The following is a 24014-nucleotide window of genomic DNA, read 5'->3' as shown; positions in this document are numbered from 1 at the left end:
CTTCTTCAAACTCACTTGGCCACAAAGCCTCAAGAGCTCAGACATGAAATTCTTACAGGCTTTGTGAGAAAAGCTGCTGGACTGGGGATGACAGACTAAATTAGCACCCCTATTAGGAAACAGTTGCAGTGTTAATTCACTCCTTATCATACAGCAGAGGATCCTAAGCAGAGGATGGGTCAATGGGGAGGCAAAGAGCTCTCTGGTGTCCCCCAGCTGTGGAAAAGCTCCAGTCAAAAACACTCTCACTTTATCAACCATCTTGTTGTGCAGTGGCACCTTAAAGAACAAACAAACTGGCTTTGTTTTTATCCCTGGCCACCATCTCTCAGAGCTGCTGCCTTATATAGCACTTTCCTTGATAGTGACAATGTGGAAGTTCTTTATTTTCACCTTAGTCCTGTCACTGGAGGGAAAGGAGCACTCTGTGGCTCAATGCTACATCAAATGGGGTGATACAACAGAAAGGAAATTTTCCAGTTTTATCCCCTAGCCAAGAAAAAGCACTGGTGTAAACAATTCCTCACAAATCAGTGCTTTGATATGTTTGGTTTTGGGGTTTTTTTTCAGAATATCTGTGAGCCGATGCATGCTACATTTCTTATTTTAACCCATATTAGCAATTCTCTAGAGAAACTGACTGCTGTTTGCTGCCCATCTATAATAGTTAAGCCAGATTCCTCTGTTCTGATTTATCAGATAGGATGACTGATGATGTTTGTAAATGTAAATTTAAAGTTTCCTAAAATTCTAGTGTGTAAAGCTTCAAAACAGTCATTTTCTATAAACACTGTTGCTTGAAAAAGTCCTGCCACTTGAATATCTGGTGAAGATGAATACACATTGCATGCAGTGTTGGCAAAGAGGCACCCATCTATAAACATAGAGTTACTATTCGTGGAGATTTCTTTTATCATCTTTCCAGTTGTACAAACAAACCAGCACCACCACCCCCGGCAATATTGCATTGTAAATTACCTTCCTTTTAAAAGCCCTCTTCCCTTAGTGCTTTTGACTCAGGAGATGGGAGACAGCCCTGGGCTTGTTGTCTTCAGATCAAATACAAGCTGCAGACTCTGGGTATTCACCTGAATTATATGAACCTCTGTGATGCAGCTATTTACTTGTTGTGATACATTTCCTTTTCTTGATTAACTAAGCCCTGAAAAGACACATCTGTTTCAGCATTGCCCCCTCAAGGCAGTCCATCCACCCTCTGTTCTGTAGCATCTTTTTCTCTCACCTTTTCCTTGCCTTAGCCTCTGTAGTTTGCCACATCCATGATTTGAGTTGCACTCCTGGGGCAGGGACTGTGCTGTGGTGGCTGCCTATGGAAAGCCATTTATCCTGTCATGGATGTGAGAATCAATTAGGGATATGCAAGAGCTGCAGCCCATTTTGGGGCTGAAGGCTGAAAGCTTGAGCTGGGGGCTGTTTCTAATTCGTTACATAGCACCCATCTATTGCTTCCTACAATGCTCACAGGTCTGGTTACCCTCAGTTTCCTATTAACTTTACTGATGTTCAGCACCCTCAGTACCAGGCAGGTCTGGTCCCCAATAATATACTAACCTACCACAACTCTTTAATATTTTTAATATATGCACTGAATGCTACTTTTATTAGAAACTGAACAGGACTGTGATTTACAATTAAAATAAATGCAAGATAATTTATTAGAATACACTATTGGAGTCACAGCCTCCACGGGGCATCTTTCTCTGTTATACTATCCAAGCCCTGGAAGAGTTTATTACAAGGTTTACTATGTGGCATCCAAAAATCCTCTATAAAAAGCTTTTGCTTTGCACCTAGGAAAAACCTTGAAGAGAAAGGAAAGCTGGAGCCGTAGATCTTTGTAGGAGCAGTGGTGTTTCCCTGAAGCTGGAACCTCTGTTCGTCCCTGACCATGGTGTGTGCCCCGCAGTCCTCCCTGCAGCAGGCACCGTGAGGAGCTTCCCCAGGTGGTGGTGGCCGTCTGTCGCTGTATTCTGCTCTCAGGCCTCTCTTGCCCTTTGAAGATTCCCCATTGTTTGGGCTATTAACATACTTTCGGGGTGGATGTTTATCTTTTTTGAAACTTTACAGCAGGCGCATTGTTAAAGCAAAGCCCGAGCAGGTCTTTGCAAGAAGGAGCCGCAGTCCTTTGGTAAGCTCAGCACAACTCCGAGGAGCTCTTCCCTTTATTTGATCAGCTCCTAAAACCTAACAGTTCTGTGAGTAAACATTTATAGATCAAATCAAAAGCTCGCAAAAGGAAGCACTCTCGATAGATTAGAAGCTAAACTGATCTAAATTAGAACAGATGCAGAGATAACCTTGCCTGGCTAAAAAGCATATACTATCGGTTGCACACAGATAATTAAATGAATGAGCCCTTTTCTATTGAACAACTGATGTGCAATTGATAAACTTAATTAATAATTAACTTTTTAATTAAATATCAATTTAAAACAAGTGTGGTAATGTGCCAGTCGCATTTCATATTACTGCCTTTTCTTCATTACAGAACCGTCATTAGGGTTATAGGTATGTGCTTAAGATGCCTCCATGCACTGCAGAGGGAATAAATGCGTCCGCTGGGCACTCGCCAGTGAGGAGATGGTGATAAACAGCAGCAACTGGAGACAAAGCCAGCAGGCAGCTTCAGAGTCAGGAGGAACCACAGATAAATGGCACATCCATCCCTGGTGCAGCTTCCTCAGCAGCAGCAGGACTTGGGTTTGTGCCCTTGCTGCGTATGAACAGAGGAGGCAACAGGTACGAGAGAGGTGAGCCCTCCTTGTAGCTGCCCCCTGGGAAGGAGGTTCTTCCCACCTTCGTGAATGAAGGGGCTGGATGAAGTCAACACTTAACATCTAAACCCTGGCCCGTGTTTAGGGGAGAGAGATCCATCAGTTATTGCCTTGTTTCAGCAAAACAACCCCGCATAAGTGAGGGAAAGCTGCGATCTTTTTGCATGTGTCTTCTCACATGATGCCTCAGTGCAATTCCTATTAGTGCTAATGGGGTAATTGGCTCCCCTCAATGTGAACTCCCTATAATGCATCCACATAACTTGATTTGAGAGTGTAAATCCTATTAGCCTGAATGGCGATCTTTTCTGCCTCTAATTTACCCATTTGATCCTGCGAGCACTAACAGCCGATCTCGTCTCCCTTTGAAAGCGATAAGTAGGCATCTGACTTCCGCTAAATGGTGTTTGCAAACATTCCCGGTGCTATCACACCTCGGCGACGCTGCCCTGCTCCGCGGCCCCCCCGAGCCTGCCTTTCCAAACATCTGTGCGCAAGGGATGCTCAGCCGGCCAGCGCCTGCTTTTCGTCTGGTTCCGCGGGGCAGCCGCAGCTCCCGGCCACGTGTGGCGGCTGCAGCGGAGGGATCGGGGCTCCCCGGGGATCATCGGGGCTCCCCGGGGCTCCCCGGGGCTCTGCACCTTTCTGGGAGAGAGCTGTGTGCCATCAGATGCTGCCGTGCTGGAGGCTTGGTCCCCCTTGCTGCTGGATGCTGGACATTTGGAGATTGCAGTAGACACAGTGCATCGAATGGGAAGGACGAGGGAGGTGATGGCTTCTTTGCTGCAGATTTCCCCCTCTATCATCCGCTGAGTCCTGCCTCATCCTTTGGTTTTTTCCCCTCTATTTAAAAACTTGCATAGGGAACTCAGCTGTGATTTACGCACCTAAGTACAACAAAGCATATTCAAAGCACACAGCTCCTCTGCAACCTTGGCATTCGGTTCCGTCCACCTACCTAGTAAACACTCATAAGGAGCAAAGGAATACTCAGAAGGCAGGAAATTGGGTTTGCAAGCTTGTGGGGGAAGAAAAGGTGAAAGGCTGCAAGAAACATTTCCCACCAACTCTGTGTCTGCTAGCAACAAGGAGAAATATTTGAGCACCTCACTGAGGATGTAAGAAAATCTTTTCATGGTGGAGGATCTGAGTGAAGATCAAGGGTTGCTTTTATTTGGTTGTTAATGTCTTGATTTGTGTCCAACCAAAATAAGTAGGGTAGAGGATAAACCAATGGGCTCTTGATTGTCCTTCTGCAGTGTGGGGCTTGAAGCCAACTGGCAGTGACTCCTCAGAAGGTACCAGCGTGGACAGGCACCAGACACCTACCCGGGCGGAGTACACCGCCGATGAAAGGATGATTTCTCTTCCTGCTCTGCCTCATAAGAGGATATTCTCGCTTCTCCACATGTGAAGGGAAGATGGGTCCCTCCCGTGGGGAATGTTACTGCTGGCCACCACTTCCTCTCTGAAAACCCCATTTGAAAAGGAGGAAATAGTTGGTGGAGGAAGTTCCTGAAAAGGAATCTTTCAAATTCTTATTTTTGTCAGTTTTTTTTTTTTACAGGGGACACCCAATACAATGGAAATAATTGGTAGGGCTGTCTCAAGTGATGGAAAAATTGCAGAAAACTGCAAAGAGTGTGACAGCAAGAAAACCGGCTTATTCTCCATTTATTGTACAATATTTATCATCAACCCGTTTTGTATATTTTGCTTTCTTTTGTGTAATCTTATCATCACTGGGGTTGAAAACGATGTAATTTTTGCTCCTTTGAGTAGTTGCCAAAAAAGCACTTACGTCGGAGTATTAGTGTATCATTTGGCTAGCACATCACATAATGGTTTTTTTACAGCAAGTATTTAGCCGTGTTTTCATCCTGTGGGAAAGAATGATGGGTCTGTTTTGTGAAAATAAGAGCTTGTGGCAATGTGGACATGCAAGAGATAGAAACATAATGCAACAAATTAGTTTCAACACAGAGAAATGAAGTAGTCCAGGCTCCATATACATTCAACAGTGCTGGTTTCTTTCTCTCTCTTTTGTCTCTCCTTTTTGCTCTTATTCTGAAATGTATTGTTGGCTTTTATGGGAGAACTTTGCAAGCAGAAACTATTTGAATTCAATGAGCTGCCTACTTGATTTGGGCATAAAAATGATGTATACTTGCACACATATGTATGTTTATGCAATCAATGTACATATATAGGTAAAAATAGTAATTATGAGCACGTGAGAGAGAGAGTAGTTGTTGGTTCCAAGTAAGTATGACAAAATTCATCCTTTTTTTAAAACTCAGTGAAAGCTCATAGAGTTATTGCAAGAACCAAATTGGCTTTATTATAGCCTGGACATACACTTTAGGTTTTGGCAACAGAAACATTATAATGAAGCAAAAGAAGTCTGATCATTCTAATTTCATCTCAGAAAATGAAGACCTGGAGCAAAAAGTAATTTGCCTTTGCATGTTTTAGAAATAATTAAGCAGTTAATCATTGCAGTTTGAGGTGATCCCATCATATCCCTCCCAAACAGTGTTTAAGTGAATCTCTATTATAATCTGAAACCAAACACTAACTTGCAAATCATTCATGCTGTGATCCCCATCTTTCCAATCTATGTGTTTTACAACCTGCCTTAAATAATATTCAATCTCACCTCTGTCAGAAAAATGTTAGAATTGCTGTTTTAAAGTTCTCCCTTTCTTAGACTTTATTTATTAAAATATCCCAGTAAGTTGTGACCAAGATTTCTATTTCTTTGCATGAAAAATTCACCAGAATGTCTCCCAGCATTTGCCATGTAACTGTACAATCTGTTTGATGTCCACCTTCATTTTTTCCAGCAGGCACTTACCCATTTGTGCAGTTACGTGCACATTTGTATTTTGTCATGTCTGAATTCAGACTGAGAGTCTGGAGATGCCAAGTACGTGCCTAACTTATGCAAAAAGGACTGGAGTTGAGCATATGGCTGCGTGGCTCCTAGGAGAAGAAAAAAAAAACCAAACCCATTTAGCAAATTTATTAGGGCTTTATAGTTAGTTATCATCACTAGTTGTACTAAAATACAACCAAAAAGATTCCATAGCAGAGACTTCATGATGGAATAGACATTTTGGGTGTCTTCCTGTTGCTAATTTACAGCCTTCCATAACTTCCAAAACATCTATGAATTGTTCTTTGAAAGCCTTTCATCCTGAAGGGTACTGGGAAACCACAGAGCTCTTTGGTGTTGGCTGAGTCAGGGTGCTCAGAACCTGCCCTTTGGTGCCCGGGTCTTCCCTTGGAGTTCAGGGCTTTTATTGTAACAAAAACATGCTTGAGAAGGGGCTCTCCAGACTGCCTTGGTACTTCGGGATTATTCTCCTCTGAAAAACTGGAAAGCCCCTGCTGCACTACCATAAATGAGTCATTAGAAAAATGAGATGGGAGAGAGGGGGGATGAAGACTCTTCTGCAATCCCAGCTCACGAACCAGCTGCGGCTTGAGGGAGGAAGATGCGCCCAGGGTTTTCCAAACATTTGATTTCCTAACCAAGGAAGTGAGCAGAGCTTCACCTCTCCTGTGCTATTTGAAGAGTGATTAAAAGCAAAGGAGAGAAGGTGAGTCAACAGTGACTAAAGACCATGCATAAATTCCTGACAAATGGCTGGCAGGGGAGACACAGAGCAGAAACCTGAGGCAGCCTGGTTTTACTTTGAGCAACACTTTATCTTCACTGAGATGTCACCACTGTGTTGTATCATTTCCTCCCCAGGTATGGCCATGGAAGAACAAGACCTTCCCATAATGGGACAGCACAAGCAACTGGGATATTTTTCACAGCTGCCTTGGGGTGCCATCAGCCATAACAGCACAAAGATTTAGGCAGGAGATGTAACACAGGGAGAAGAGCTAATAAATGACCTTTGCAAGAGTGTGATTGAGTTAAGCCCACCAAAAATGATAGGTGAGGTAGGAGTTTGTTCATGAGCTGTGTCCTGCCAGAAGGGCATAACCAGGCATTAAGGTAGATGGGAGCAAACTTGCCATACTAGATTTTTTTTTGAGTGCTTGTGCTACCCTTGATAAAAATCTTGTTGGTATTTGGGAGCAGAATACCTCTCATAGACACTTAGCCTTGCTCTTGCTACACTCTCCCATTACTCTAAAATCCTAGCATAATCTTATTTTTGCTTAAAAGGAAAAAAGTATTCTGGCCTGGATAGATGTCCCAAATTTTGAGGTGCTATTTTTCAATATCCATGCAGAAATGACTGTTCCTGGTGAAGCTGAGCTTCTTCAAGGTTCCCTGTCCTTGTTGTGCCAGCCACGTGTAAGCTGCTGCTAAGCCCCATGCCCTGCTGAGCCCTCACCGTGTGGATGCACACCCCAAATGTGCAGCCTGGATACAGCAGTGACCATCACTGCAGGGCTGCACACACCTCCAGCCTTCCTTGTCAAAGTCTCCAGAAAAGGAATGTCTTGTGTAGAAAAAGCATTAAATAAAATGTAACCTTCTAGAAGCAGCCTTGTTTCTTCTTCTTCTTCTTTTTTTCTTTTTTTTTTTCTTTGGTGGAGAAATAACTCCTTACCCCCAGTGAATTCATACAGATTTTTAGAAAAATATGCTCTTTGGTAGGATCTTGTAAGATGGCAGGAGCCAAAGGGCTCTGCAGAGCCTTGTGTTGCAGTCAGAGTTCAAAAAGGTGAGTTCCCCTGAGAGGCAAAGACTGGTTTTCTTGTTTAATGTCGTCTCTTGTTTAAACTTAGAGATTTGAATAGCCCATTTCTCTTTTTGTTGGGATTTTTTTTTCTGAAAATCTTTATCTTCATGTCTGAAATATTTTGTGAACTTTGCTTTCCCATCCCTCTAAAGGGTATCTCTTAGATAAGTTCTTGTTTCTTGCATTTTCCATCTATAATTGCAGAGATATAAGAGAAAGAACGTGCATTTTCATAGAACAGTTATTTGACATAAAGTTATGGTAAATGTATTTGCTCTGCTTGTTTCCTATTTGTATTGACTTTCCATTAATATCCTGGCATAAACATGCATATATATGTATATGAATATAACTGGCAGCAGATAAAACAGGCTAAAAGCAGAATATGTTGGAGGGTGAGGGGCAGCTTTAAACTGTTTTAAGTGTGTTTTCCTAAATTTTTTGACCACCTAAATGGGCATGTGACAGGTATGCTTGCTAGAAGCCAGATGAAGGATTTAAATTTCAGTTTTCAGATGACAAATGCTGCAATGAGTGATGCAAATCATGAAAATTAGTTGCAGAAAATTTTAAAAAATGTTTCCAAAACAATTGCAGACTCTTTGCTTGCTGTTCACAGGGAGAAAGCAGAATTCATTAAATAAATAATTTGATCCAAATGATTTGACCAGTTGCTGAAGGAGCTAGCAGGATGTCAGGACTTGTGAACTAGTTTGGTTACAGCTATAATGATGAGGAATTAAATGCAGAAAAGCTGAGGGGTTTTTCGAAGCAATTCCCAAGTTGCTATATTGTTTTCTTTAAGTTTCTGAATGAGTGTTGGTGAACATTGGGACTGATGAGCTCAGCAGAGAGCTCAAGGCTGGAAGGCAAGGCACACTGGGGCTGTGCACGCCCTGTGCAAGGGTGCCAGGGAGCTTCTCGTGGTCCCCTCTGCTGCAGCTCAGAAAATCTCTCATCCTTTTCCTCCGTGAAAGTGCAAAGGGATGGCAGAAAGTGCTCGGAGGGCTGTTGGCTCTGCCCCTTTGGGGACGGCTGGCCGTGGGGATGCTGGCTCTGCTGGTGCTCTGCCTGCTCCAGCCTCCCCACCTGTGTTGGTAAGAAAAGGCTTTTCCAGTCTAAAAATAAGCAGCTGGTGTCTGGAGTCTGTTTGTGGCAGCGTGTGTCTGATGTGTAATTTGAACTTGATTGCAAGGGCCTCGTAACCTCTCCTGGAGCCCTGCTGCCACCCTGGAGCCAGCTCCCCTCTCCCCCAGGTGTCCGGGCTCTTTGTGGACCTGGGCTCTGCACTCCAGCACCTCCAGCTCCTCATCCCCGTTATCTGTCGGGCAGAGATGACTTACAGCACCTTGTATCCCTTAACTCCTCTGCCACTGCTTTGCATGCAGCTACTGAAACCCATTTATTTGGCAGCCGCTGAAACTTGACACTGATGGTGATGAGCAAGGGAAGGCAGAGACCTGTTTTTTCCAAGAGTGAATCTTAACTGCAAAAGCTTGATGTTTGCTGCAGAGCACTTTGGGAAAGCTGTGGGTGTCTTAGGATGCTGCTGTTATGAATGGGGCCAACTTGGAAATTCAATTTTGGATCTCATCTTCCTTGCCTGGAAGCTTTTGAATCTACAGTGTTGACAAGGAAATCACAAGGAGAATTTTTTCCTTGTGAATTGCTTATATGTGCTGGGATCTGTCCTTTTCCAGACTTTGGATGTACCATTTAGTTAGAAGAAAATTGGTACTAATGGGGAGATGGACCAATGAATTTTGGTGTTGATCCCATCACCAAAAAGCTGATGCACAAGCCAGGCTGTAGCTCAGCTCGTGGTGCTGGCTGAGGAGGGTTTCTATACAGCTTGAATAAACTATGTCCATCTTGGTCCTATTTTATAGCATGGAAATAAGAGTGGATTTGGAATATGTAGTTGGAAAACCAGGTGCAGCATTGATCCAAATTCCATTTTATCCAAATAACCAGACCTTAGAGAAGGGGTTCTAAGGGAAAGGGGTTTGGCAAGCAATGAGAAGAGGCCCAGTCAAATTTCTCCAGTACCAACAAACTCCCCTGGCCTTCCACATATTTCAGAACCATCTCTCCAACTCAGGGACCCCCTTGGCTATGGGGTTTCTGTGTCACAAAGGCTGGCTCTGGCAAACATTTTTAGAATCACCATCTGTCAGCTTTTCCTTCAGGGATCCCCATTTACAATAGCTTGTATCCAGGCCATGTGCAAATCCCACTGGGCTGAAACTTGGCCCTGCACAAGGTTGGCCTGGATGCAATTAACAAACACAAAATTTATTCAATTTAGTTTGGCCAAAAATATAAGATTCTTTTGTTTGCAGATGCTGAAGTTTAGATGCCTTTCCAAACTTATCAAGGACAAGGGAACCACTTTGGAGAAAATAACAGCCAACCATCCACTCTGGAGAAAATAACAGCCAAGCCCAAAGTCATCCTAGAATTCAAATTGAACTCGAAACCTATGCACCAAGTAATTTGTGAAGCTTAGAAATGAAGTTCATTTTTTCTGATCCATTTTTGCTGCTGTCACTGAGCTTCATTGTTCTAACTGGCCTCTAGATAGAAACACTGAAGTATCAGAAGAAGAAAACCAGTCCTTGCAGCATTTAGAGGGGTACAGCAGGAAGTATTAGAAATCTTCTGGGAATTCTTCAGTTCTAGGAGATTCAGAGAAAAATTTGACCCAAATCCCAGAGTTTAGGGGTTAGGACTGTCTTGGGAGCATGTCTAAACTGCTTTGGTCTGGAGATGCGGCTAGAAATCTTGTAAGATCAAGATCTGTCTCTCTTGATTTTTCCAGCCAGGCTCTCCAGTTTTTAGGTCTTATCTGCCAGACTCAAGCATGATAAACCCCCTGGTGCCTGATTTATCTGTTTCAGAAAGACCAAGGGCTGAGTCAGCCTTTGCATCTTTTTTCCTCAGTTCTCACCAAGGTGCCAGACCACTTAATTTATTCCTACCCTCCACGCAGGTACCCCACAGAACTCCTATCTAGGATCCTGCTTCCTTCCAGCTTCCAAGTCCTGCCTGCTCCACTGGCACTGCTCCAGGGAGGCTGCAATACTTCTTCCTGAGCTAAAGGGTGGGATGAGGCTGAAGCATCCTCTGCACATACCAGCAGCAAGCAGGCCTTGTGCAAAGAGCAAATGCAGTGCATGGCATGAAATACTTGCATAAAACATCCCCCAGACCGTGTTACTGTCAGAGAGGTAACGCTGGAGTGTTTGTAAAGATGATTTGTATTAGTTAAAGGGAAGCTGCCCCCGCCATCTCCACTGAAGCAACACCCAGAGGCAGAGGGGATGTGTGGCCACCCCTTCTCCATACTTCCCAAACCTCCCTGCCGTTAGAGGAGGGGAAGCAGATCAGGTTTGATAAACCCACCCAGTGCCCCTTGCAGCAGCCAGCCCGTCACTGTCAGAGGAGATAGTGTGCTGGTAGTATGCTCTGAGTGTGCTGTTAGTATGCTGGGGCTGTGCAGCTCCTCTGCCATCTTCATTCACCTTAGAAATGTGAAGTTTGAATGGTTTATCTCTATTAATCACCAGCTCAAAAAGCTTTGTGCACCAAGGGCCGCAGATAATTAACTTCACTATACTGCTTGTCTTATCAGTATCAACCTCTTGTCCTCCTGTGAAACAGTTAAAACCATCAGCCCCTTTTTACTTTTCCATTTAACTCTAATGCTTTAACACTGATGTTCTAAATGGCCCTGCGATTCATACTTATTAGACAAACCTTTCTTTCTGCATCGCTTATATTTTTTGATAATTGGCCATGTATGTTTCTAAGGGGATCAACAGCTTTTCATGCCACTATACTAGTAATTAAAGATTTCTCACAGTCTTTCAGATTTCTCTTTACCTTCTTTTCTTTGATAAGTATAATTTGCTGTTTAATTGGGGAGGGAGTGGGGGAAGAAAACTGGTAGTAGCAATAGGGTGACTGCATAGGAAAAGGTTTTGTTTAACAAAAACCTTTAATTTTAAAAAAGTCTACATTGTTTCCTATTTTTGTCCCTTGTCTTGCTGAAACTACCATTCTTCCAGCACTGTAAAATGTTATAATAATCAAAAGAGGAAAGGGAGAGGCATGACAGGGCTCCCTAAGAGCACAATCCTGCATCTGCAGAGGATAATAAGGATTTTAGACAACCTGTTGGACCTTTTCTCAGCTCCAGCCAGAGGTGAGTTACACTGTGCCAACAGAGAGAAGATGCTGGGTCTGGAAAAGCCCCATTACTTCCAGGGCTATCTCTGCTTCCCTAGAGATTGCCTGGCTTGGGAGAGGTGTTTTGGGAGCCTTGAGTTAGTGTTAGGAGGGAGGATGGGGTGTGGAACACAGAAACTCTGCTCCTGTGACAGCCCATCTGACTCTGTTTGCACAGGTGAGGCCATTTGAGCTCAGAGGTCCCAATGCCTTCAGTCTTCACTGAAACTACTCTGAAAAATACTACTTAATACCTCCCGTTGTAATTTAAAATTAATTCACTCTTCCCACATACATGGGTTAAAGTGGCATTAATCCTCTTGTGGGACATACCTACAGCACACTTCTAAACTCCAGTTCCCAGAGGTGTGTGATGGGAGTCTCTTTAGCTTTCCTTCAAAACAAAACATTTATGCAGTTGAGCAGAGAAGGACGGAAGTGCAACTCCAGTGCCCTGAAATGATTATACAGAAAAGGTCATCCAACACTGTCTTTTCAGACTTCTGATTTTTACAGCACCTCTTAGAGGGGAGAGGAGGTGGGAGCAAAGGGAAGAGTGAAGGGCTGATTCACATTTTTGACTGTTGGATATGGGCAATGTGGTGTTGTGCTCCTCCAGTGACTGTGCAGCGACCATTTCTTATCAGTGCTCGTGTTGAATTGCAAACCAAGTTCATGCAGAAGTCATTCACTTATTTTTTGAGTGAAGAATTCATACAACCTGTGATCTATTCTGGAATTATTCCCCAACAGGGAAGGAGGAAGAAAAAGGCTGGTGGTGCCTCTGCTGTGAATAATTCATCCCATCCCAGCAGCGTGGGTGCTAAGTGACCCCTTTGCGCGGCCCCTCCGGGGCTGGGGAGGAGGGCGGGATGCCTCCCATATCTCCGTTGGCTGCTGGGGTTAATAGGGGCACTCAACACACACAAGCACACTCTAAGCAGGGTCAGGGGGCAGCCAACACATTGTGACCTAAAATTTGACAGCTTTTACTCATTCCATGTTAGGTGACCCCACTTCTCTTTGGGCAACTGCCTTGCCCGGTGCCTGTGCCTGGGGTGCACAGTGCTGCAGGAGCCTGGCTGGTCCCCTCTGAGCACTGGGGACAGCAATGTCCCCTTGCACAGATGCACTCTTTGGCCTTATATTCCATATCCCAAATTGCCACCCAGTATCACCAGGGGAAATGAAAAGCAAGAGCAGCTGTTGAGTGACCAGCCCCTGTCTCTCTGCCATCTCAAGACGCTTGAAGACGCTCATTTCTAGATAATCTGTATTTTATCCCACCAGGTCCTGGTGCTGTGCTGCAGCACAACAACCCTTTCCAGCTCACCACAGGGCCCTGATGGCATCCGGGCTGCCAAAACACCAGGGACCTGCCCCTGGTCATGCCCACGTGTTACCATCTATCTTATCCAGAGATTTATTTTTGGTAACTGCAGTGTCAATAGTGGTAAGATCTTTTCTTGTGCTCCAACCAACATCCCTCCAACCAGCATCTCACTGATGCTTCAGTTTTCTCCCCTTCCCCCGAGACAAGGCTTTGAGGGCAATTCTCTTATCTCTGCTTGTTTTGTTTTGGTATATTATGTGGCAGAGTGTCTTGAGGTGTCTCTCCTCTTTCCTCCTTTCCAGTTGTCTGTGTCCTCCATCACTTTGTCACCCTCAGCTGCCTGCTAGTCTCTCTGTTTTCCTCCTTGTCCCTAGTTGGTCCATTTGTCATTTTTCCTCAGTAGTCCATGCTCCTTCCTCTCCCACTTCTTCTCTGCCTCTTGTTTCTCTCTTGTTTCTCTCTTTCATTTTTTCCCCCCTAGTGTCGGAACTTCTTTCTTTGATTCCCCCCTCCACCTCCCACCCTTTATAGTGCTGTTATCTGTGATTTTGGCAAAGAGCACATTTATTGGGGAGGAATATCCCCATGGCAACACAGCAGATGGTGACTTTTGATTAACTTGGCTTTTTTTTTTTCCCCCGACTGCCAAATCACAATCCGTCTTTGAAATTAAATCAGGCTGTGATAGCATCAGTTGTTCTGGAGAGGGGACGAGAGAGAAACAAGACTAAAGTATTACAGCGGGAGCCAGGATGTAATGCAAATTCATGTTTTTTAACCCCAGCAATAAAAACCCCTGTTCGTTGTGGGAACGGAAGGGACCACAAGAGAGGGAATAATAAAATAAAAAAATTAGATTAAGAAAATGTTATCACCCTACATGGTCTCCTCACTTTGACCACGCTGGAACGTGTGTCTCTAACACCAATCTTGCTCCTTGCCAAGTCACTTGATGCTGCTGGGCCTCATTTTGCAGCTGCTTTAACACCACTGAGGGTTTTCCTCATGCCTTGTGTAGTGGGAAGAGGCCAGGTCCTTAACTGAGCAGTTCAAGCAACTATTTATTTACAGGAGTGTAGTGTCCAAAGTGGGAAGGAAAGAATTTGCAAGCAGCAGGAGGAAGGCAAGAAAGCAGCTCCTGGAAGGCATTTGAGGGAGGTGAGAGGAATTCAGGGTAAAGTGAGGAAGCAGAGGAGCTGGAAAGGTTGGATGGCATCACTGAGCCAAGATGCTGAGTGATCAAGGGCATGGGAAAGCGAGGAGCTGTCTGCAGTGGCACCAGGGAGGTCTGAGCCTGGGGAAGGAAGGGCACGAAGTTCTGCCAGCCACGAAGAGAGAGTTACAGGGCATAGCCCCGTGGAAGATGGGAAAGCAGATACTGAAGTCAAACAGTAAAGAACTTTCTTGAATGCTTGAGAAGTGAGTGGTATTCAAGTCCCATGAGCTCCTTTGCCTGGTGCTTTTTGGAGGGTGACCAAAGGTGAATGCAATTGAGTGCTAATTGTATCCAAAGATAAAGGAGGGCTTGAAAATGAAAGCTGGAGGAGATGACTAATGACCCAATTCGTGGGTCAGTTCAATTTCATGGGAACTTGAGTGTTGTCTCAGGCTGGAAGGCTGCTGGACACTATCTCCGATTACGAATGTTCCCATGCAGGAGGTTACAAAGTGGTTGTCTGCTCTCAGCACTGACTCCTGTGGATGCAGTGAGTTTAGCAGTCATGGCTAAAGGCAAATGGCCACTTTTGATCTTGGTGAGGTTCAGATGAGACAATGGAGTTTTATCATAGAATCACAGAATACACTGAGGTGGAAGGGACCCACCAGGCTTGTCAAGTCCAGCTCCTGGCTCTGCACAAGACACCCCAACCATCACACCATGTGCTTGACACTGAGGTGGAAGGGACCCACCAGGCTTGTCAAGTCCAGCTCCTGGCTCTGCACAAGACACCCCAACCATCACACCATGTGCTTGAAAGCAAAGTCAGAAACAAAGGCCTCAAGGCTCAAAAAACCCTTCCTCTCTGGGGTTGTAGTGTGGTATTTTCTGTTACTGTGGAGAGCAAGCACACATGAGCACTTGGCATGCATTGTGTCAGCCTTGAGACTCAAATTCTGTCACTGGGCTCTCTTCTGCCTTCACAAGAAGGCTCTAGCTTTTCATAACACAGCCTGATGAAAATGTTTCTCCTGGAGGAACTGCTCTTAATGTTGGATTCAAACTGTACCCTTCTGCAAAACCTTTAAAAGTATAGGATCATCCTGTCCCTTACATTAAAAGAAATAACAGAGAAGCTCCCACTACACTTTCTGAGAAGCAGTTCATATTTTCTTACTCACTAGGAGCTCTAGGTTACAACCATGTCTCTCCTACTGCTTATTTTTAGTCAAACTGGTACTTGTTCCTGCTCTGCTGCAGGGGACTGGGGGTTCTTAAATTCTTCCAGGATAAGCTTTGTGCAATAGATAAAATTTTGCTGCAGATGTTGTTTCTTCTGTTCAAAATCTCAGCTCAGGAGTGTCTTGTGTATGCCATGTGTTACATCTGATGTTCTTTGAGGAGAAGATAAGATTTAGGTGCAGGAGATGAATCAGGTAGGGATGCCACTGGGGCTTAATTGGCAAGAGATATTGCAGAACCTGAATCTTTCCTGTGAGGCACAGGCACAAGGGAGAGCTCCGGTCTGCAGGGGTTCATGTGTTGGTGGGAAGCATCAGAGGAGGGTTTTGTGAGCACAGTGGGGTCTAAACCGCTGTTTAAATCTCAGTTTGATAGACAGGGGTATCTAACCCATGGATCATTTTCTCTCTCTCTAACTCACGGCTCATTAGATGGCAATCCTAGCTCAGACAAGCATTTGTAGCTGCTGGGTGCTGTTTCTCCCCATTTTGGTCAGATTGTCGTTTGGTTTCGTGTCCTAGGCACCTTGCCAGTGTCTGTCTTTCCCCAGATCTCCCCTCGCCGCTCATGGATGCCTTTAACCACGCTCTCCCCTTGCGTGCAGCCCCAGGGTGGCTGGCACCCAGCGTGCCAGGCTGTAGAGCCACGAGCCGCGTGCCAGTGCGCTCGCTCTGCCCCCGGTACCGCGGAGCCCCAGGGTCTGGGAGCTCCAGCGGGGTGCGGGAGCTGCTGATGGACAGGAGCCAGGCCTGCCCCGCAGCGTGCCCTGCTCAGCTCCCCCCTTGGCTCAGCACACACCCCGAGGGTCCTGGCACGGCTGCCACCCAGCCCGTGAGCCGCACAAAGCGAGCGGCCGCCGCGCCGCGGCCCGGAGCTCCCGCCTCTCCTCGCTGTGCATCGGTGCCATGACACCAGCGCTCAAAATAGCATCAGGACAATTTGATTTCCTGCAGATCCCAGGATGGGGTCATAAAAACGGAGACTGTTCTGGAGAAATGGGATAGGGGGGAAATGTTTGTAGTGACATCACTGCCACTTCCATGCCAATGGCCTCCTACTGCTGCGAACATGTGATTGTGATTTTGCTGCACGCTCCGTCAGAGAAGTGCCAGACTGGCCGGGGAGGGAGAGAGAGAGAGAGAGGAGAAGGGGCGGAAATATTCTGTTCTTGTATCTCAATTCAAATATCTGACAACAGCCTTGCAGCCCAGGGTGCTGAGTGATCAGGAGTGGGACCGTGGAGCTGAGCCTGTTTCCAGATCAGCAGAGCTCAGAGCATTTCAGCAACCTAACTGGGGGCTGAATAAGGACCTTAATTTTGTGGTGGAGGGTCTTGGTCTGCACTGATGTGCTTCAGTGGAGATTTAGGTGGTTTTGTGCTCACCCTTCCTCACTAGTCCCATTTGGTTCTAATGTTACTTTTCTTGGCAAGAAAAACCTGCAGACCTGAAAAATGGCTACAGCAGCAACTGCAGAGCTGTTGTAGCCATATTTGAGGCCATTACAGGGAAGAACAGATCTCAGTGTGGGGCTTCACCCATGAAACAGAGACCAGCAGGGAGGGATTTAAGTAGCTGGGGATACAGGAGGAAAGAGAGGGAAGAAACGGAACTCATCACCAAAAATAAAACTAGATTGTGTATGAGGACATTACAGGAGGAAATCTCATGTCAGTCGCTCCACAAACAGCACTGAAAGCTGCAAAGCCCATCTTGGTAGCAAGGCTCCATCCTTCCCAAGCAACAGCCAGTGGAGATCAGCCCTGGGTGTGTCCAGCACATGTAACCTTGGGGGGCTGTGGAGGGGAGCAGTATCTGCAGGGGCACAGGCGAGCAAAGGGATCCTGCTAATGCACCCGTCTATCAGATTAAGCTGTCAAAACCCAAACCACTTCCATCACTGTCCAAGGAGAGACTCTCACTCTCTTTAATGGGATGTCTGTCCTGTTGTTGTCACTCCAGGGAGAGGGGCCGCTGCCACCACAGTGTGCAGCCAGCTGTGCGTTTAAAATCCTATTAAACAGGGACTAACAGTTGCAAACAAAAAAAAAAAAAGCAGGTATCCCCTAGTGGGGATTTAAAGATGTTTAGACATAATTTGATTTTCCAAGCAGATGTCATTATTGTTAAACAGTTGCCCACTTGATATGTTCAAGTTGTTGGCTGTAATTGCTAAAATTAGCAGGTCTGCATAGAGCAAAGGTCAGTCGGTTAATATCGTGATTTAGTATTTTATGAAGTAATTCCAAATGCTTTTATGTATGTTTTTGTTTTTGCAGCCTAAGCCCACATTAAAGTAGTTGTGGGCCCTGCTAATAAAATAATGACTCAGCCTCTCAGTGCAGGCTGCTGGCCACACTCAGGGATGGAGCTCGAGCCACCCTCGCTCCCTGCTCTGCCTGGTGCCCCGAGCAGCCGGGGCCACAGCCTGGCTCTGGAGCTGCAGTCAGGAGGGAGGCTTCCAGCTGCCCCCAGGTGTGACATCTAGGCAGAGCTGGTGCTGGAAATTGCTGGAAATCAAGACCAGCAGTGACTGGAAGGATGATGGTCTGGTTTCCATCAGCATCTCAGCACAAGGCTGTGCAGCAGGTACAGCTCACAGGGGGATCGACTGCACCTTCAGCCATGAACACACCTGAAAGACTCACCACTGACCAGGCAAGGTCCCAACATACAGGTTGTTGGAGGGAAGAGGCATTTTTGGAAGGGGAACAAAGAACTGGAATTGGGCAAGGCAAAGACTCACAAATTTGTGCTGTGGCTGGTTGGACATCTGGTGCTGCCTCCTCTGGTGCTATGGCTGCTAAATGGCATGAGAAGAAGTTTAAAAAAAAACCCTTGAAGGTGTTGGTGTTTTGTTGGCAGGCTCAGTGTTAGTCTGATGCAATGTCCTGGAACAGAAAAGGGTTTGCTTCCAAGGCAAGGTGTGTTGGGGTTCACTTAGAGAACTTACAGAATGGGTCTTGTCTCTGTTACTCATTGTAACACAACCCCTTCCAGGGGTGGTTTGGGCACACCTGGCAGATTTCTTGCTATTGCAGGAATGCAGGACTTTGCTAATGCAGATTGACCTGCTCTCTTACCACCAGACCTTTATGATCTTGGTTTGTTTTGTTGTTTTTTTTTTATCTCAGATATTTAGCTCACAGGAAGTGCTGTGAGGTGCTGGATGGTGCAGTGCACAGGAAGAAATGCAAGAGGATCTGCAGGTCCTCCTGGACTCAACACTTTCTGGGTGAGCTGGGTCCCTTCCCAGTCTGTGTTCCCTTATTCCTTCCAGCAGGTTTGGGTATATGCAGCTGCCAGAGCAGCCCCAGGAGATCCCTGCTACTGCAAGCAGCAATAGACACACTCTGGCCCAGGGATGGAAAAAGGAAGAACTTGCTTTTAGGTGTTCTTTTAGATACCAACACAGGAGAGGAACTACTGACCCAAGGCAAGAAAGGTCTAAGATAAATATACTCTTGCATACCTTTGTCTCAGATCAGGAAATATTGACGTTAAATAAATAAATAAATAAATATCCCATTAGAGACAAGATTGAAGCAAAGTTTTAGCCCTAGGAAGCTGAAAAGGTTGAGGAGCTGGGAATTCAACTCTGGTCCAGATTTCCAAACATGTTATTTTGATCAAAAACCATTTCAGTTTCCAATCCAAAACATGCACTTTGATTTTTTTGTTGTTCTTGTTGTTATTGATTTGTTTGTTTGTTTGTTTGTTTGGGTTTTTTTACCTTGGACTCCCTCTGAGGTTGCATAACATAAATTCAAGAAGCCATCTCTCATGAATATGGTGTCCACAGGAGAAGTATTGGTAGAAATACTGACTCGTGTTTGCTCTGACCAAAATAATCTTTCTGTACCAAGCCCCTTAAATATTTGCAGTTCTCAGAGTCCCCAGAGAGCCTGCAGGACTGTTGATAGTTCCCAAACTGTGGAGGAGCAGCAGGCACAGTTTGTCCCTGCATGGAGGTTTTCCCTGCTCCCTCCATGCACCCAGCATGAAGTTAAGCTTCCACTTGCTACCCAGTTCTTTTTCTCACTGGGAGAGTGGCTTAGCAGCCCTTAACAAAACAAATACAGTTTTTGTCTGTTTTTCCATGCTGGACATGACATCAATTGCTAAGGATGGTGATTTAAGCTACATTTATCTTTACAAGAGAAAAAGGCCTGAATAAGGGGTGGCAGCATTCTGGCTAATTTAACTTATTCATTAATGCTCAGAGTCCTTTGCTAGCAACACCACCTCACAGTCTCCTTCAAAGCACAGGAGTCTGTTATTCCCATTTTGCAGCAGAGGAAACAGATGCAAAGACCTGCCCAAACACAGGCAGCAATTATAATCTGGATTAGAGTGAAAATGTCCCTGAAAACTAGTTCCAGTCTCCAGGGAGACATCACTGGGCAAGGAAAGCTGGGAAACTCAAGGGGATGTAGCGTGGGACCAAAAACAAGAGGTGTGTAAGATTTTAAATGCTTAAGGTGGCCTGGCCAAGCAAGAAACGAGGCTCAGCAGTTCACGTCAGCCCAGGGGAGGGCGGAAACGTGGGGAGTGCATTCTGTAGCTCAGTGGAGGACAAGAACAGCATGCTGGCAGGCTGTGCAAGAAATGCATTGTGAACTGGCTCTTGCAGCTGTGAGCAAGACAATAAGGATGGTAAAGCATCATGTAAGTCTTCACATCCAGCTTTGCACAAAGAGGGAGCTAAACTCAGCCCCCTGGAATCTGTTGGCTCATGGTTTGAATTTAGCTCTTTGTGTTTGAATGACTCCAGGCAGAGAGGGAATATAGATTGTCCCAGTCTGAGAGCCAAATTCACCTTTTCCCTGCTCAGTTTCAGCCCCTGAGCTATGCAGTACTTCTATCAGGGTCTCTGGTCATAATTTGCAGGGCATTCTCAAGAAAGCCCTTATTTTCTTTTACAGTTTAAGGAATGAGGTTTTCTTCCTTCCTCTGTTTGGTTTTTTTTTGTTGTTGTTGTTTGTTTGTTTGTTTACTATGTCATTCTCTCTCCTCTAGGCTCTCTCTATGTCCCACTGAACCCTGCCAACCTTCTTCCCTATGTATAAAAACCTTTTTTTAATGGACATGCATCTTCTCATGCACCAAAAGTAGGAAGGATATTCTTCACTTAGTATCAGGGTTGTGTATGAGAGTCACACAAGGCTTTATTCATCCAGCTGGCAGACTTTAACACTGGCTTCTCAAGGAGTGGGAAGGGAACCTATAGCTTGTTATAGGACTCTCTTACATGTCCACAAACCAGCTTGTCTCCTGTTGCTGTATTAATCAACTTGGTCTCTTTGGCAAACCAGCAAAGTTGCTTTCACATGTACCTGTGATACACATATTTACTGCATAATCATTATCTAGCACCTCATTCAGGCTTTGTGGACTCACACTCTTTAGTTTAGTTCAGCATAACCGTATCTTTACCTGTGAAATATTTTTTTCCAACCATTGAGAAGTCTGCATGGGTTGTGTCATGAACACAGTATTTATTGATACAGCTTGTCGTAGATCCCATCAGTTGAGCTATGAGAGCACATCCCACAGCTTGCAGTCAATGCTCTTGCTGGTGACATTAAAGATTCAGGTACTCTCTCCCATTGATTATTATAGACTTCAGCTGGCCATCTTCTTCCACTTCTTTTGTCTCCTGCCCATCCTCAAAGATTTTCCGGGTGGTGATGGTCTTGCCATTGATCACTTCAGTAGTGGTTATCACTGTTCTGGGACCATATGGCCCAGATGTGTTTTCAGCAAAGAAGGAGGCGTGGTGCCCATCGGGACAGAATGAATTCTGTTGCATGAACATCTCCCTGGGCCTTCCTCCTCTCCCACTTGCACTCTGCCAGTCCTCACCATTGATTCTGATGTCAAAAGAGTTCAAGAAAATACATGTAAATGGATACGTGCTTCTAAAGACCTCTTCTTGTTCAGGGGATCCATGGTGGGAGCCAGAGAAGCTGTTATAATCCGCTGCAGGTCTCTCTCTGCGGGCTCTGCTCTCCTCAACAGACTTGTCATAGAGTAATCGCTTCTGAGGGTCGGACAAAATCTCGTATGCTTCAACAATTTCTTTGAATTTCTTTTCAGCTTCCTCCTTGTTTCTGGGATTCTTATCAGGATGCCATTTTAGTGCCATTTTGTGGTAGGATTTCTTAATAGCATCCTGTGAGGCATTTTTTTGCAGTCCAAGGACCTTGTAGTAATCTACCATCTCAAAGGAAAGCGGGCGTTGTTTGGAAGATGCCTGGTTATCTCTCTCCCACCAAGGTTGATCAGCATGCAGAGACTCCTGGATACCCAGTGACACTGCACTCCTCAGGGGTAGAGAGATGTTCAGCCCGCCCCATGAGCTGCTCTGTCCTGCTGCAGTGCACGGCCACCAAGAGCTGGTTGACCACAGACATTCTTTTCAAACCTGTTGCTCACAAATCATGAGATTGTGACATCAGAGAGGGTTCGGCCAGTCCTGGCTCTGTTGTCCTGACCACGTTCCAGGGTGAGTTGGTTGTCACTGGCCTTTTGTTTATAAATGTGGATCGTGTACATGATGCTGCAGCTGCTGGATGTAACTGTGCTGACACAGCTGTGATGTAGGGCTGCCACAGAAGCACAAAATGGTTTGGGTGGGAAGTGACCCTTTTTAATGGTCATCTAATCCCTGTCCTCTGCCATGGGCAGGGAATACTTCCACTAGAATTGGTGGCTCAATGCCCCAACCAAACTGGCCTTGAACACTTCCAGGGACGGGGCATCCACAGCTTCCATGGGCAATGTCTTTCACTGTTTCACCACCCTTAGGACTTTGTCAGATCACTTTTTGCCTGAACCCACCCTACAGTGGGATTCTCAGATACACAGTGTGGATTCCTGTGCAATCCAGGGAAGCGTGGTGTAGTTAGGTCATATTATCCCATGGGACATAATTCCCTGTGGCAGCAGCTATAGGGAAGCTGCAGTTTGGCTACCCATAGTTCAGAAAGAGTGTGGACAAATCAGAAAAAGCCCAGGGAAAGACTATAGAATGTGACTAAGGGATTGGAAAATACACTCTGGAGTGAGAGACTTGGGGAAAGAGGAAGTTCAATGCCAGCTACATTATAGTCAGCAAGAACCTGCATGGGAACAGAAATTCAGTACTACAAGGATCTTCATGCTCCCAGACAAAGCAGTTGGAAGGTATCATTAGCCAAATTTAAATTCAAAAAACATTGCACATCCCTTTTTATGAAGGTAGTGAATCACTGGAACTTCCCCATGTGGCCATTTTTAAATCCTGAATGGGAATTTTTCCTAAAATCAAGATTAGATGGACATCATAATCTTCTCTGAAATTATAGACAAGCTAAACACTTTCAGAAGAGCCTCATTTTCATGTTGGTAGTAAATTAAATTCCCAGAATTACCAACCTTAGCCTCTTTTCTATGTGCTTTTTGGGATACCTGTCCCAAGGTGTGTATGCATGTATAACAGAGATTGCCCAGGAACTTGACACAGGCATCAAACCTAGGGTTATCCTGCATCTGTTTCTATTCCTTGGATTTGTCATCCTGGTGGGAAATACAATATCCTCAGAGGGAAACACTGCATGAAGAAGGTCTCCAAGGAAGCGCCAATAATGAGAATTCATCTGTCTGTAACACAGAGTCATAAACACCTACTAATAGCAGCACATGTTGCAGATCACTGCCCTCTTTTCCATTATCCCACACTTTGGGAAGAAGTCGAGAGCCAGCCAGACCAAAGAGCATGTGCACAGCGTATGAGCTGGCTGCTGTCCTAACACACAACCGGGGTGGGGGGCTCTGAGAGCAGGGGGCAGTCATCTCAGCCTGCAGATAGCAGTGTCACACAGGAGGAAGGCAATTGAGCTGACACGTGTTGGGAGAGGTGTTTGTACTGCTGGTGTTCCCACTGGTCGCTGATGGGGCAGCAGCACGGCGGTGCTTGCCAGACTTGGGCAGTGAAAGTTGCCACAGGGCTGGAGCTGAAGGAAGTGCAAAGCAGCGAAGGAGCTCACGGTCCTGTGGGCCCACCTCACTGGAGAGATCTCAGCTTTTGCCTCCTTTGGCACAGAAGTCTTCTTAATTACAGGGCAGTTGTGCCACATGAATTATTTTTTCTGCTGGATGCTGTTTGTTCTGCAGAAATGGCAAAAGTAACCTGGGCCCAACAGCAAGCTGCTGCAGCCCATTTGAGCTCAGAGGGCTCTTTGCATTCCCAAAACACACTGAACTGGTCTTCTACACTGAGGGGAGAGCCAAGATTGATCACTCAGACTGTAGTCTTATGCTTGAAATCTTCACAAAATGGACTAGATTTTTAAGCACTGTCCATTGGACTTGAGGGTGATCCAAGCTCAACACCCACAAGTCCCCAGAAGGTGCCAACAGCTCCTAGCCACTGCCAGCACGGTCCTTTTGCAGATGCTTGGCAGAAATTTCTAGAAGGATTGCTGTTCCTACTCTGTATTACCCAGAAGGGAAAACGGGACATCAGAAAACTGTTGGAGAGGGTCCCAGGCCTGTTATCAACTC

General features: G+C 45.5%; 1 protein-coding gene across 1 annotated transcript; it reads right to left on the bottom strand.

Annotated features, from left to right (window-relative positions):
* Nucleotides 1–21051: 21051 nt before the first annotated feature.
* On the bottom strand, nt 21052–21690 carry DNAJB8 (DnaJ heat shock protein family (Hsp40) member B8). Its single transcript, XM_039734217.1, has one exon. The coding sequence runs from the start codon at nt 21688–21690 to the stop codon at nt 21052–21054; it is 639 nt and encodes a 212-aa protein (XP_039590151.1).
* Nucleotides 21691–24014: the final 2324 nt, after the last annotated feature.

The sequence above is a fragment of the Passer montanus genome, unplaced genomic scaffold (assembly GCF_014805655.1).
Source record: "Passer montanus isolate IOZ18808 unplaced genomic scaffold, ASM1480565v1 scaffold9, whole genome shotgun sequence".
In the NCBI taxonomy this organism is placed as follows: Eukaryota; Metazoa; Chordata; class Aves; order Passeriformes; family Passeridae; genus Passer; species Passer montanus.
The sequence above is the reverse complement of the archived record's forward strand: the minus strand, read 5'-3'. Positions and strand labels throughout refer to the sequence as shown.

Coding starts and splice junctions, on each gene's coding strand:
- DNAJB8 (XM_039734217.1), bottom strand. CDS start 21,690: ATGGTAGATTACTACAAGGTCCTTGGACTGCAAAAAAATGCCTCACAG.